Consider the following 15,720-nt stretch of genomic DNA (forward strand, 5'->3'; position numbering starts at 1 on the left):
AAGGATGTCCCTCAATTGGGGAATGGCTGAACAAACTGTGGTGTATGATGGTGATGTTGTGCTACAAGAAATGATGAACAGGAGGATTTCAGAAAGAGCTGGAAAGACCTAATGGAACTGATGCAGAATGAAAAAAGCAGAACCAGAAGAACATTATACACAATAACTGAAATACTATGGGATGATCAGATGCAATAGAACCTTTGCTACTAACAGCAATGCAACGATCCAGGACAATTCTGAGGGACTTATGAAAAAGAATGCTATGCACCTCCAGAGAAAGAACTGTGGGGGTATTAAATGTAGATGAAAACATACGACTTATCACTTGTTTATTTGGGTATATGATTCAGAGTTTTAGTTTTATAAGATTGTTCACTTACAAAAATGAATAATATGGAAATATATTTTGAGTACATGTACAACACAGATTGAATTGCTTATCAACTCTAGGAGGAGGGAAGGGAAGAAAGGAGGGAGACAATAGGAATTGTGTAAATTTGGGAAACATGTGTAAATTTGTTATTAAAATAAAATAAAAATAAAACTAGAAGATCAGGGTCCAGATCCTGGTTCTGCCAACTTATTTCTCACTTTTGGGGCCTCAATTTTCTCACATGTAAAATGAAATAGTTAGACCAAATGGCATCTAAGTTTCCTTCCAGTTCTAAATCTCTGACCCTATACTCTTTCTGACCCTATGGTAGTTTATATTTCTATGAGTTTTTAAGGCTTATAAAGCTCTTTCCCCACAATAGCTCAGTAAGGAGGATAATGTAAACACTATTCTAATTTATAAAGAATAGAGGGAGGCTATATGCCAAATATTAAATCATTAGGTCACAGATTTAGACCATTAAGGGACCTGAGAAGTTACTGAGTCCAGTCTTTACTTTTAACAGATGAGGAAATTGAGTTCATAAGTCAGATTTATCCAGGATCCCACAGCTATCAAATGTCAGAGGTGAGATTTGAGCCTAGATCTTTTTAGGCCAGTATTCTATCTATAATACTACACTACTTCTTAAATATGAATAAATATCAATCAATTTTGTAGGAAGAGGATGAAAATATGGTATCTGGGGTAGTAAATCATTGCTCCATAAGCAATAGAGGACAAAACTCCCCTTAATTTTGAAGTTAACTGAAGAGGAGACTATGCAACTTGTGGGAACCTGATCCAATTTGCCTTATTACCAATACAACCAGGTATTTCTTCTAAACATCTCCCCTCATTCCCTCCTGTTAGAAATCAAGTGCTGGCACCCTGGTTTTATTCACAAAGGAGACAATGAGATGCTGCTGCTAATTCCCTATCCAGTCTCCCTTTATGTGGTTTAAGGCAAATATTGTCACTTTGGATAGTGTCTATAAACTAATTCCCCATTTGGAAAATACAGACTCACAGAGCTGGGTAGTAGAAGCTGCCTTGGAGATTTTTAGTCTTTATTTGCCTCCAGTTCTTCACATTATCTACTTGTGACAGCAGCAGCAGCAACAGCAGCAACCCATGTGTACACACACACACACACACACACACACACACAGCAAAGAGGATGGGGGAATCCATTTATTTTTAAAAGAGGAACAGTTTAAATTTTACCTTAACCCATCATTACTTTGTGAAATTCATTTAAGCCCCAGTTCACTTTGCCCTTTCACAGAGCAGAATAACCCCTTGTCTATTCCTTGCCATCTTGTTCCATTTCTTTTGTACATTAGTCATATCCTTCTTTTGTGGCTGCAGGAGGATTAACTCCCTCACTGCAAACCATTCAGCTTTCTCTTGGGCTCTGAGAATGCAGAGATGGCTTTAGCTAAGTGCTTCTGCCAGCCTTGGGTATGGCTTCATTCACTGCACCTGAAGGATATGATTCTTTAACCAGTGAATAAGAACCTAGCCAGATCAATAGCATGAAGAAACATAAAATCAAGACAAGACAAGGTATACGGGGAGGAATAGGAGAGTGACTCATTTGATTGGAGCCAAGAATGTATGGAAGGGAGCAGAGGGAGGAAGGAGGGTACCAGATTGTGGAATACCAGAGATGGGTACTCTGCATACCGAGCTTTCTTTTTGTCCAACTGCACCTCTTCTGAGCTCCCTTGGGCACCATAAAGTGTCATAAAAATGTTGGAATCAGTGCCACCTCCAACAATGTCACCAGTCCAGACAGTCATTTCATACATGGTCTGCCAAAAGAGCAAAAGTTGACTTAAGGGTCTTTCATAGAATCCCATCATTTGAGAGCCTTAAGGGACCACAGTTCAAACAGCCAAACAATTCAAATCTCAAAGTAACCTCCATTATAACACCTCTAATAAGTGGTCATCTAGCCTATGCTTGAAGATCTCCATGGAAAGAGAACTCATCACTTCCAATGTAGCTCATTTGTTTTTGGGCAAGTGGAAGCTAGTGACTCCATGTGACACCCATAAAATGAGAATGGATAGCAGAATGAATCAGAAACCAGAATCCAACAATATGTTGTTTATAAAAGACACACTTGAAGCAGAAAGGCACACAGAGCTAAAATAAAGGCCCAGAGCAGAATCTAATAAGCTTCTGATGAAGTAAAAAAAGAAAGGGTAGCAAATCATGATCTTGGTCAAAACAAAAGAAAAAAAATATACCTAATTCTTTAAAAGAAACAATCAGGATGTGTTAGATTTAAAATGGTTGAGGTCTTAAACTGTAGTGAGCTAAAATGGTGGAAGATATAAATTGTGATAGATATAAGAAAGGGTGAGTAAATTTGACCACAGAAAATATGTTTCACTACAGTGTCTTGGTTTTTAAATCAAATATAAGGTGGTCGCCAGGGAAATATTCCCAATTATTCAAATACCCAAGTCAACTGGGTTTTATAGAGATTTTAATTAATTCCAATGTGGAATTAAAGAAAAGAGAGAAAGAGAGAAAAAAGGAAATTAAGTATGAAGGGCCTTAAGCCAATATGGCCTAGACCTGAGTCTTAAGAGAGAGAGATCAGTCAGTCAGTCTTTTAACACTCACCACAAGGTCTGCCTAAGCAAGGATTTTAGTGATACCAGGCCAGCATCATCTCAGCTGCTTTCATCAGCTCCCTCCTCCATCTGAATGTTCAGAATCAGTCCTCAATCTGAATGTTTCAGAATGAGTCCTCCTCAATCTGAATGTTTCAGAATGACTTCCTCAATCTGAATGTTTTAGAATCACTTTCAGCTCTTCTCTGAGCTGTTATTTTTAAGGGCAAAATCTCCTATGTCACCTCCCCTAAGTTCTTCCATTTACCAATCACTGTAGATGTTTTCCAAAAGACAGCCCATTTTGAATTCACAGCTGAGTAGATTAATCTCTTTAGTAAGTCAGAAAAAAAAATGCTGCTGTGTCGACTAATTTCATTAAGAGAAAACCTCTGAGTAAGTTTTCACCTTTTAGGTCTAAGTAGTTTACAAGTTGTCCTACCTTTATAGGCACTTAGCATCCCATTGTATCAATTCCAAAAATAGGCATGGCTCAAAGAACTCCTTTCCTTTATAAGTATGGTTTTCAAGTACTTTCATTGTTTAGCAAGGAGTTTTCTGCCCTAAAGCATTCTTAAGTAAGGGTGGAATAGAGGTCCTCCCATAGCAAGGAGTTTTCTCCCCTAAAGCAGTCCCAAGTAGGGATAGGGTAGAGATCCTCCCATAGCAAGGAGTTTTCACATTCAAGTAGAGTTCTCACTATCTGGTAGGGAATTATTTCAAGTAGGGAATTGGAGGATTCCTCAATGTGGAGTAAAATTTTTAGCATTTATAAGTCTGTGAAATTTTAAGGTTTACAGGAGGCTGTGTTTTGCTAAAAGACACATATTACAGATGATGAGGCAATATAAAAATGTTTTACAAGTGTTTCTGATAAAGGTCTTATTTCTCAAATATATAGAGAGAACTGAGTCAAACTTATAAAAACAAGAGCTATTCCTCAACTGATAAATGGTCAAAGGATATAAACAGTTTTCATAAGAAATCAAAGCTATCTATTGTCAGATTAAAATTGCTTTAAACCATTATTGATTAGAGAAGGGCAAATTAAAACAACTCTGAGTTATCACCTCACATCTCTCAGAAATGATACGCTTGAGGGAATAAGGAAAAAAGGTACACCAATAAACTGTTGCGGGATTTCTGAAGAACAATTTGGAATTGTACCAAAGGGCTTTGAAAATGCTATAAAATTCTTCGACTCAACAACATCACTACTTGGTCAATACCCTCAAAGGGATAAAGAGAAAAATAAATGGATCTTTATCTACCAAAAATATGAACAGCAGCTTTCTCATGGTGACAAAGACTAGGAAACTGAGGGGATAATCGTCATTTGGAGAATGGCTGAATAAATTGTGGCATATGATTGTACTATATATATATATGGAGAGAGAGAGAGAGAGAGAGAGAGAGAGAGAGAGAGAGAGAGAGAGAGAGAGAGAGAGAGAGAGAGAGAGAGAGAGAGAGAAATGTGGTACTATTATACCATGATAAATGAGGAGGAGGAAGTGGTTTCAGAAAAATATGGCAAGATATGAATGACATATTCATATGATAAGAATTGATGTAAAGTGAAATGAGAATAAGAGGATTATTGTGCACATTTAACAGCAATGTTGTCATGATCAATCTGTGAAAGCCTTGGAAGCTCTGCTCAAACAATGATGCCAGACAGATCCAAAGGATCCACAAGAAAAAAAGTTATCCACCTCCAGAGAGAGAACTGATGAACTGAGAGCAAAGTGAAGTATAATTTTCTTGCTTTTTTCTGATATGGCCAATAAGGGAATGTTTCACGTGATTTCACACATATGATTAATATCATATCACTTGCCTTCTCAATGGGTAGGGGAGAGGTGGAAGAGAATTTGGAACTCAAAATTTAAAAAGTAAAGAATATTAGACATAAATGCATATTTTAAAAAGCCCTTGACTTTCCTCTTAGAATTAATTCTAAGTTTCAGTTCAAAGGCAGAAGAGTGGTAAAAGGGTAGGCAATTGGGGGTAAGTGACTTGCCTAGGATCACACAATTAGAAAGTATCTGAAGTCAAATTTGAACCCAGGACTTCCCATTTCTAAGCCTGATTCTCTATCCTCTGAGTTACTAGCTGCCCTGAATAATAATTTTTTTAAAATAAAAAGTAAGCTTTTTAAGGAAAGGGACTATTTCATTTTTGTCATTGTATCTATCTCCAGCACACTGCCTAGAACACAGTAAATACTTGATAAATACTCATACAATTGAAATGAATCATCACAGATCCTACCCTCCACTCTAGCCTGAAACATGAAGCACTTAGTAATTCTTGTGGCAGAAGGGCCATCAGATATGAATAATAATAATAATAATAGATTACATTTACATAGCAATTTAAAGTCTACTAAGTGCTTATATACATTATCTCATTTAATTCACATAATATCCCTGTTAAGTAGGAACTAGTATTGCTCTCATTTTGGAGATAAAGAAACTGAGATTTAAAGAGATTAAGGGACAAGAACACAATCACATACTAGTGAGCAGTGCCTGAAGCATGATCTGAATTCCAGTCTTCCTGATGCCAATTCTAACACAACCTAGGACATGTCATATAAACTCTGTGCTCCTCAGTTTCCTCAGCTGTAAAATAAAGGGGTTGGATTAATTGCCCTTTAAAGTCTTCTAGCTCTAAGCCTATGAACCTTTGGGTCCATGAGCACCTCATATATTTGGCTTTGTGGGAGAATGAGATACGGAATGCCTATATGTCTTCCAGATAACTAAAGCTTAGCCCTTTTAAGTACTTAAATTTTAAGCTAATAATTTTAATAAAAATCTTTTGAATGTGCTTATACATTTCCCTGCCTTATTAAGCAGAGTGCACTGGACCAAACCTAATCTTTTCTTGGTGACTAAAATCATTCCCCACAAGCATTAGATTTACATTGCACTTTAGTAACCTCAGAACCAATTTGAGTATATATGACAGGGTGCTTGCCTACATGCTATTCAGTGCCAGCTTCTGTGTCCTTATCATTCTTTTATTATTGATTGTTATAGTTCTTCCAACTCCTCCTTTGCTTCAGACTATGACTTCCTACTGCCATTGGTGTCTCCAGGGGTTCCCCAACCCAACTTTCAGCCAGCTTCGATCCTAACCAATCTTGTTCAATCTGTAGCATTATTTTACACACATCACTAAGTCTAGAAGGTTCTGAGTGGGCACCTGAGGGGTTGACTAATAGCACAGGAGGTTTGTAACAGCTATTCTTATCATAGCTGAGAAGTCTTTTTAGTTGTTTTTAATTTCTGGGCACCCAGCTACTTTGTAGATGATTGAGGCTATTAGAAGGCAGCCTAGTAAAGAGGAAAAACACATTGGTATAGGAGGTAGAAGACTTGGGCTCTAGTACTTCAGAATGGCTAATTCCCTAGGTGACTTTACATCATTGTTTCACCTCTCTGGGCCTCTGCTTCCTCATCTGGAAAATACATGGGATGGAGTAGATGATGTCTAGAGCCTCTTCTAGCTCTGAATTCTACGATTCCAAACTCAAGTTCCAGAGAAGTGGAGTTGTTATTGTTTAATATAAAGTGTTAAGACACAACTATAATCTAGTACTAGGTTGCCCAGTTGAGATAATACATGTCACAGGAATTTAGCAAGGCAATGAGAAAGGACTGGACTTTTCAAAGTGCTTTACACGGTGCCTGGCACATAACAGGTACTACCTCAATACTTATTCTCTTCCTTATTCAGGAAGAGGTAAGGCTTAAGTTGAGCCTCCAAAGTGAGGCAGAAAGGCCAAGAAAGGAGGAAGAAGGCCATCTTTCTGATAGAAAATAGCCTTGGGCAAGTTTACAGGTATTCCATTATTTTGGGCTGCCATGTAAAACAGATAAGCATTGAAACAAATAAGGAAATTAAAAAAAACCCCAAGAGGTCAATTCATCATCTCTTGAGAGAACCAACTATGGGATGTTGGGGTTCCAGCCTTCTGAGCTGTTAGAAATCCTGCATTTCTCATCTATTTCTTTCTGTCTGTCTCTGTCTGTCTCTGCCTCTCTCTCTGTCTCTCTTTGTCTCCCTCTGTCTCTCTCTGTCTCTCTGTTTCTGTCTCTGTCTCTCTCTCTCTCTCTCTCTCTCTCATTCTGTCTGTCTGTCTGTCTCTCTCACTCCTGCCTACTAGCCTTTACATTAGGAACCTCTTTTTTGAGGGTCCAATAACTCAATCTTTTCGTTAGCATCTGTTGAGACTAACTACTAAGATTTTGGCTCTGATATAACTTCACCCTTTTCCAAATCTGTTTTTTGAGTCTAAACCATGTGGGCTTGATGAGGAGTAGGGAGCAGGGCTGAGCCTCCACCTATAGAATCACTTGAATGCCCCAATTTGATATTCAAAGCCCTTGACAACCCAGCTCCAAACAAATTCATCCAGTCTTAGCTTAGGCTACTCCTCTTCACATATTATATACTGTCCAACTCGATTCTCTGTCCCCATCCCACCCTCCACTCAACTCTAAGCTTTTGCTCATTCTGTAGCTGCTCCCCTTCCATGCCTCTAATGGGCCCCCTATCTTCTCTTTCTCTTTGGTTTAAGTTCCTTTCTTCTAAAGTCCAGCTTAGGAGCCACATCCTCCATAAAGCCCTTCTATGACTCCTACTCCCTTTCAAATAAAAATTATTTCTTTCTTCTCCTATTTCTCCTAAGCATTTTGCTTTCCTTAGTGCTGGAATAATTTTGGTGGCCCCGTCCTTCCCTTCATTAGATTACAAGCTCCTCAAGAGCAAATCCTGTGTGCCTAGAGCTATCCAGTAGGGTCTCGTCATTTGTGGGGTGGAAGGGACCTTAGAGGCCATCCAGTCCAACTTCTCACTTATCAGATAAGGAACAGGGTCCGGGCAGGGGGCTAAAATTAATTGACTAAGGTTATGCAGGCAGTAGCGGTATTAGTGGTGAGGTTTGAACCTAAGTTCTCCAAGGCCAATTGTGTTTGGTTTTGTTTTCCAGGTTTACTACATTGCCTCCCACTCTTCATACCCATTAAGGGTTTTCTTGGTAAAGATACTGAAGTGGTTTGCCGTTCCCTTCTCCAGCTTATTAGGGAGATGAAGACATGGAGGCAAAACGGGTTAAATGTCTTTCCCAGGGTCCCAGGGCTAGTAAGTTCCTGAGGCCAGATTTGGGCTCAGGAAGGTGGGTCTTCCTGACTCCCAGCCTGGAATCCTATCTACTATGCCATCTAGCTGTCTCATTGACCCTTACAGGAGAGGCTTGATAATGTTTATTGAATGGCGACTCTATTGTGCTTTCTGAGGAATTTGGCATTGGCAAAGTAGAAGAATAGTACTGCAGTGGGAATCAGGAGGGTTAGTTCTAGTTTGGGCTCCACTATGAGTTTAAGTAAAGCCCAGTGTAAACGTGGGCAAGTCAGCTAGAAAGAAGTTACTAATCTCCTAGGAGCTAATTGAACTCATGTATTTAAAGCTGGAAGGATGCCTTGGAGGCCATTTAACCCAACTCCCTCATTTTACACATGGAGAAATTGGAGCCTGGGGAACTGGCGTGATTTGGCCAATGTCCCATGGATGGTGGGCTTCTGTAATGGAATCATCCTTGGAGGTCATCTGGTTTAACCATCTCTTTGTACATCGAGGCCAAGAGATATGATGACAATAAATTGTAATCGCTGATTAGTGACAAAATCAAGAGCAGAATATCATATCTTCTGATTTCTAGGCCAGCAATCTTTCCAATACCCAATTCTACCTCTCATAGAATGATATTTATTAAGTACTTACAATGTACCCAGCTAAGAGACACAGTGGATGGGACATTGGACCTAGAAGACTCTTTTTCCTGAGTTCAAATCTGGCCTCAGACATTTACCAGCTGTGAGACACTAGGCAAGTCATTTAACCGTATTTGCCTCAGTTTTCTCAACTGCAAAAAAATGAGCTGGATGAAAAAAATGGAAAATCATCTCAGTATCTTTGCTAAGAAACCCCCACCGGGGTTATGAGGAATCAGACATGATGGAAACAACTGAACAAGAACAACCTGGATTGTGCACAGAGACCCCAATTGTATAGAGTCTTGGAGTTTTTACTTTATTCTGTACTCCACAGGAATAGAATAATAAAAATTTAAAAATCAACAAAATCATAAACTAATAAAGCTGGTGTTTAGATAAATTGATCAACAGGAAAACATTTATCAATGGGTTATTATGCATTAGATGATATGCTAAAACACTGGGGATGTAAAGGCAAGAGCAAAACCATCCTTGCCCCTCAAGAAAATTAGAGATCCTTTTAATTCGACCCTCTTTATTTTTATAAATGAAGACATAATGATCCTAGACATACTTGCCCAAAGTCACACAAATCATCAGTCTCAGAGTCAGGACTAGTATCTGGTCTCTTAATTCCAGCCTGCTACTTTTTCTACAATGTCACATTTCTTGTGATCAAATAAATATGTTTTCTCATTTGTCAATTTTGAATAATAATCTCTGCAGCATTTTTCTGGGAACCAAATGAGAACTAGTCTCATACGATAGATTAATAAATACAAAATAATCCACAGGAGCAGTATTAATTAGGTGTGGGTCTAGGGAAAGTCAGTCCTTGTCCTCTGTATAGACAGAGAATGGGAGAAGACCTAGGCTTCGATTAAGCACCAATTCTCCCTAATACTTCAGAATTATATAAATATATTTGTATATATTATACACACACATACAAAACTTTGGGACTCATATAGTATTTTTCTTTTTTTAATTAAATTTACCAATGATTTATCTATTTTATTGCCCCCCCCCATGAAACCAGCTTTTAGCTTTATTAGTTCAATTATTAGCTTTATTAGCTTTTCTTTCAATTTTATTAATCTCACCTTTGATTTTCAAGGTTTACAATTTGGTATTTAATTGAGGATTTTTAATTTATTCTTTTTAGAAGTTCATATAGTTCAACCCTCTGATTTTACAAGCAAGGAAACTAGGGCCTATTATCTATTCTCTATTTTTATATACTATTATGAAAGATTTATTTTTCCTTCATAATAGCTTAAGGGAAATAGGGAGTGCAGCTAGTGTTATCACCATTACCTGCTTTACAGGGTGGTTGTCAGGAAAGTGCTTTGGAAACATTAAAATACTATTTTAAAGAGGCAGCTTGGTGGCTTAGTAAATTGAGAGATAGGCCTAGAGATAGGAAGTCCTGTGTTCAAATTTGGCTTCAGATATTTCCTAGTTGTATGACCCTGGGCAAGTCACTTAACTCCACTGATTAGCCCTTAACATTCTTCTGTCTTGGAACCTATACACAGTATTGATTATAAAATGGAAGATAAGGATTCTCAAAAAAAAATGCTATTTTCAATTCAATTCAATGAGCACTGATTTAGCATCTAGCATGAGACAGCACTGGGTTCCGGGGATGGGAATACAAACAGTCTCTGTCTGCAAGTGGCTCACATTCTGTTCATAGAAATGGGTTGTTCATTTTATTATTGTTTTTGTCTCATTCTTCTAATTCTTTATGTAGTTCAGATAGAAATACTTTAAGGACAATTTGTTTTCCTGTCATTTTTCTTTTATACTTTGTGTCCTCTGACCCCTTGCATTAATATATAAAATGATTGCTTTAAAATATTGAATGAGACTCAGTGGGAGCTTCTTTGGGACAATTCCAGCAGCAGACAACACAAAACAAGGGAACTGCTGGTCTCTATATTTTGAAAGTTTTTCATTTTATGTAGTTTGAAAAATATAATTACTTGGTATGTCTACACCTATTAGAAATGCTAGGGGCAGCTAGGTAGCACTGTGGATAGAGTGCCAAGCCTGGAGCTGGGAAGACTTAGGTTCAAATCTAACCTCAGATATTTCCTAGCTGTATGATCCTGGGCAAGTCACTTAGCACTAATTGCCTAGCCCTTGTTGTTTTAGAATTGATATTTAGTAAGGTAAGTTTTTTATTTAACTTAGTGAAATTTATTAAATAGTTTATTATTAATAATAACTAGTTTATACTTATATTTTAGTATATTGATTATAATATTGTATTATATGATAAATTATGTTATTGTAATAGAATATTTTATTAAATTTTTTTATTTAACTTAAATATTCTGCTTTGGTTTTTAAAGTTCAATACTATATCCAGGTGCATATGGGCTGTTGGAAATGATGTTTGAGTTCCAGCACAGTTTACTTGTTGAGTTCTCAAATATGTTTTGGCTTTTATGTTTGTAGTATAAAGATTTGTCATCTTCTGGTTTATAAAGGCTGGTGAACTTCCAGCATGCAGGTCTAGTCACCTTATCATATCTTTCTAGGCATTTGGTAAATGCTAGTTTTTTACAAGCTGTAGTGATATGTCACACCGTGTGTGATATTTCATCACCTAATCTGTCAGTCAAGAAAATTGAGTTCCTTAAGGATAACCTTTCTGGTGGCAATGAGCTGATCCTAACCTGATATGAGTGCTCTTGTTCAATCACTGCAGTCATGCCCAACTCTTTGTGACCCCATTTGGGGTTTTTCTTTTTCTTTTTTCTTTTTTTACAATTTATAAAAAAAAATGTTTAATGGAATTTTAGGACTTCGAGATCATCTGATCTGATTTCTTCATGTTAAACTGAGTTCCAGAGATATTTAGGGGAGAATTTTGGTGACAGTCCTTATCTCTAAACCTTCAGGTCCAGGCTTCTAAAATTTGAATATGAGGAGCAGTTGGGTGGCTCAGTGGATTGAGAACCAGGCCTAGAGACTGTTGGTCCTGGGTTCAAATCTGGCCTCAGACACTTCCCAGCTGGGTGACCTTGGGCAAGTCACTTGACCCCCATTGCTTAGCCCTTACCACTCTACTGCCTTGGAACCAATACACAGTAGTGATTCCAAGATGGAAGGTAAGGGTTTTTAACAAATTGAATATGAATATTCAGATATATTGATTATGTACTTAATGACCATGATGAATGTGCAATTAGTTTACAAAAATTCTATTTCATCAAATTATAAGGCTTTTAATTAATGTTTATTTTTATTTAGTAGCTGTATAAAACATTGAATTAATTTTTGTTTGTTTAAGAACAGGACTTTTCTCCAAATTCACTTGCTGTCTTACAAATATTGATGTTTGTGTATTTTGATTTTCTAGCAATTCTCTAATTAAATATTTTTTGCCTTAGATTTATTAAGGTCAAATTGATCTCCCATTCTGTGAGTCTAGAGGTGTTTTCACTACAATAGTGGCTGAATTTTGGTATCTGCTTCTGGAGTCTTTTCTTTAAGGCATGAGCCACAAGACTGAACTGAAGGAATTCCTATTCTGTATTCTCTAATTAATGATAGTAATTTGGGGTTTTCTTGGCAAAGATACTGGAATGGTTTGCCATTTTCTTTTCCAGCTCATTTCATAGTTGAGGAAACTGAGGCAAAAAGGGGTAAGTAACTTGCCCAGGGTCATGCAGGTAGTGTTTGAGGCCAAATTTGGATTCAAAACTGATATTTGAAACCTCCATTTCTATAAAGAAATCCTTGTGACTCAGCCATTTGCTCCTTGTGTGTGTGAGCATTTTGTTAGTTCAGCTCATACAGATGTTGCCCATGGAGCACCTTTTGATTCCCCTCCTGGATCTTAGGTATTTCAAGGACTCTTTGTTCCGTACCTTCACTCCAATGTTCACCATCACCGCATCCAGGAGGTCAAAGACACTGGAGGTCAGACCGTCCCCACGATCCTTGGCCAGCCAGCAATTACAGCGCAAAGTGTACATGCACCCCTTGGTAGGCACAGCAACACTCAGCTCCTCTACCAGCCAGCAGCTCTCTGGTGAGATGCCATCATGACCCAGCTATGAGACAATTAGATAGAGAGCAGGTGCACAGTGAAATGAAATGTTATGATTGATCCAACTGTTCTGGAAAGCAATTTGAGATTACTTTAAGAAAGTAAAATGTCCCTTCTCTTTGACCCAAAGTCTGACTCATTGGCTGGCATATATCCGCAAGATATCAAAGACAGAAAGGTTCTATAGACACTGAAATATCCATAGCAACATGTCTTGTGGTAGCAAAGAACTGGAAACAGAGTAGTTGTTCATTGTTTGGGGAATGCTTCAGCAAATTGCAGTCCATAAATGGAATGTTACTGTGCAATAAGAAACAATGAATATGAAGACTATAGGAAAATGGGGGAAGGTCTACATGAATTGATACAAAGTGAAGTAAACACAGCCAGAAAAATAAGCAATAGAGTATGATGACATGATCATTGGGTACAACAAAAATGGGGAAGGAGAGGGACCGAATGTTGTGAAATTATAATGACCAAGTTTGGTCCCCTAAAAAGACATAGAAATAATGCACCACCCTCTCTGCTTTGAAAATGTGGGGACTACTTGTTTGGAAAAATGCGAACTAGTATACAATTCAGTTTGTGTTGATTAGTTTTACTGACATGCTTTTTCATTTTTTTCTCTGTCTTATTCTTTTTTACAAGGAAGAGTTTTCTGAAAAGAGGGGGACATTTGGAAATGAAAGTGATGTAAAAACAAAAGATAAACATGTATTTAAAGAAAACAAGTTCCATAAAGTCAAGAACAAACAGTACCTCGTAGAGCCCTGGGCACAGTGACAATAAAAAAAAAAATAGAACGAGTTGAATTGCCAAGTTGAGTATAAGCTAGGAGTCATTAGTCTCGTGGAACCATAGAACCCTGTTCTACTTACTCCCTGTGTGATCTCAGGCAAGTTGCTTAACTTCTCTGGATGTTATTTTCCTCATCTATAAAATGAAGGGCTGAATAAGATTTCCTCTAAGTTCCTTTCCAGCTTTAAATTTCTCTCCCTATGATTGTTAGTGCTTCTAGGGACTTTGGAAACCATAAGGTCCAACTCTTTTCATTTCACAGATAAGAAAACTGACTGTCAAAGAGAATTTCATAGTGACCAAGATCTGCTGAGGGCAAAATCATGAAGGAAACTATATCTATGTTGGCTATATCAGTCTCTCTGTTCTGTGCCCATCATTCTCCTTTCAGGGTCTTCCCTCAAGCCCTAGACACCCAAGGCTCTCATGTTGACCCAGGTATTCCTTCTTAGGGAAGAAAGGGAATCTGCCGGTTTACTAACACATTACTATGAAATAATTCAACGTCTCGACAGTTTCCAAGATCTGAGAAGTTAAAAAAGGGGGGGTGAGGGGCACCTCTGAGAGAAAGCAATTCTTGTCCTAAAGGAATAAATGTATTATGGCAGAATTTCAGGCATCATGACATCAGACAGCGAGAGATTTTCAGGTGTATGTGTGTGACTTCCCAGCTTCATAGAAGTCATCACAAGATTTTCTGCCTAGGTAATAATATCAATTAACACTCATATAACACTTAATGTTTGCAAAGATGTGCACATATCTGTATACATGTATGTGTATGTGAATATATATATATATGTGTCTGTGTGTATGTATTATTCTCATTAGCCCTTTGCAACAACCCTTGTAAGATAGGTGCTGTTATCTCTATTTTACAGAGGAGGAAACTGAGGCTGAGAGATTTAAGTGACATGGCCACCACTCCAATACAGGCTCTTACTACCTTACATATGCACTCTTAATAGCCTGCTGGTAGGTCTGCCTACCTCAAGTCTCTACTTCAATCCATCTTCCATTGTGCCAATAACATAATTTTCCTAAATCACAAAGGAAACTATGTAACCCTCACTCAATAAACTCCAGTGGCTCACAGTCACCTCCAGAATATAATACAGCCCTGCATAACCTAGCTTTCCAGCCTCTTCAATCCAGTGACAGTGACCTCTGGACTGTTCCATGAATGAAATACTCCCATCTCTTGGCTTGGGGCACTTTCTCTGGCTGTCCCCCATCCTTGGAACACTCCTGTTTTCATCTTTACTTGTTGATGTTCCTGGCTTCCTTTCAGTCCTATCTAAAGCCTGCTCTCCTACAGGAAGCTTTTCTCAGCTTCTTTTAAAACTTTCCTTGTCTTAATTATTTCCTATTCATCTAGTGTGTAGCTTGTTTGTCCATATTTATCTGCTCATCATCTCCCCCATTAGATTGTGGGCTCCTTGAGAGCAGGGACTATTTTTCCCTTCTTTTTGTTCCTTTTTAATTATTTCCAATTTATCCTGCATTGGTATATATTTCTCTGCATACTGTCACCACTATTAGAATGTAAGCTCCTTGAGGGGAGGGACTGTTTTTTGGCTTTTTTTTTTAATATCTCCAATGCTTAGCAGAGTAACTGGCACGGAGTAGGCACTTAAATGTATATTGAACTGAATTTTTGTATCTGCAACCCTTAGGGCAATGTCTGACACATTTGTTATTTAGTCATTTTTAGTTGTAACTGACTCTTTAGGAATTTTAGTGGCAAAGATACTAGAATAGTTTGCAATTTCCTTCTCTAGCTTGTTTTTTAAGGAAAATAAGGTCAAGAGGGTTAAGTGACTTGCCCAGGGTCACAAATTTAGGTTGGATTTAAACTCAGGATTTCCTGACTGTAGACCCAGTGCTCTATCCAGTGTGCCTCCTAGCTGCCCTACCTATGGCATAAATGCCATATGCCCTAGGTCTGGCACATGGTAGGTATTTAACAAATATTTATTGGCTAACTTGCCTAGGGTAATACAGCTACTAAGTGCCTGATGCAGGATTCAAACTCAGACATTCTTGACTCCAGAAAAAGCCCTT

General features: G+C 38.0%; 1 protein-coding gene across 1 annotated transcript in view; it reads right to left on the reverse strand.

The window, feature by feature from the left end:
* Positions 1-15,720, reverse strand: part of LOXHD1 (lipoxygenase homology PLAT domains 1) — a 159,703-nt gene that overhangs the window by 48,001 nt on the left and 95,982 nt on the right. Inside the window, exons 21-22 of the mRNA XM_056824393.1 lie at positions 12,674-12,859; positions 2,066-2,193 (exon numbers count right to left, since the gene is read on the reverse strand). Coding sequence (XP_056680371.1) covers positions 2,066-2,193; positions 12,674-12,859 — 314 coding nt within the window. The remainder of the gene's footprint in view (positions 1-2,065; positions 2,194-12,673; positions 12,860-15,720) is intronic.

This window comes from Monodelphis domestica, chromosome 3 (assembly GCF_027887165.1).
Source record: "Monodelphis domestica isolate mMonDom1 chromosome 3, mMonDom1.pri, whole genome shotgun sequence".
NCBI lineage: Eukaryota > Metazoa > Chordata > Mammalia > Didelphimorphia > Didelphidae > Monodelphis > Monodelphis domestica.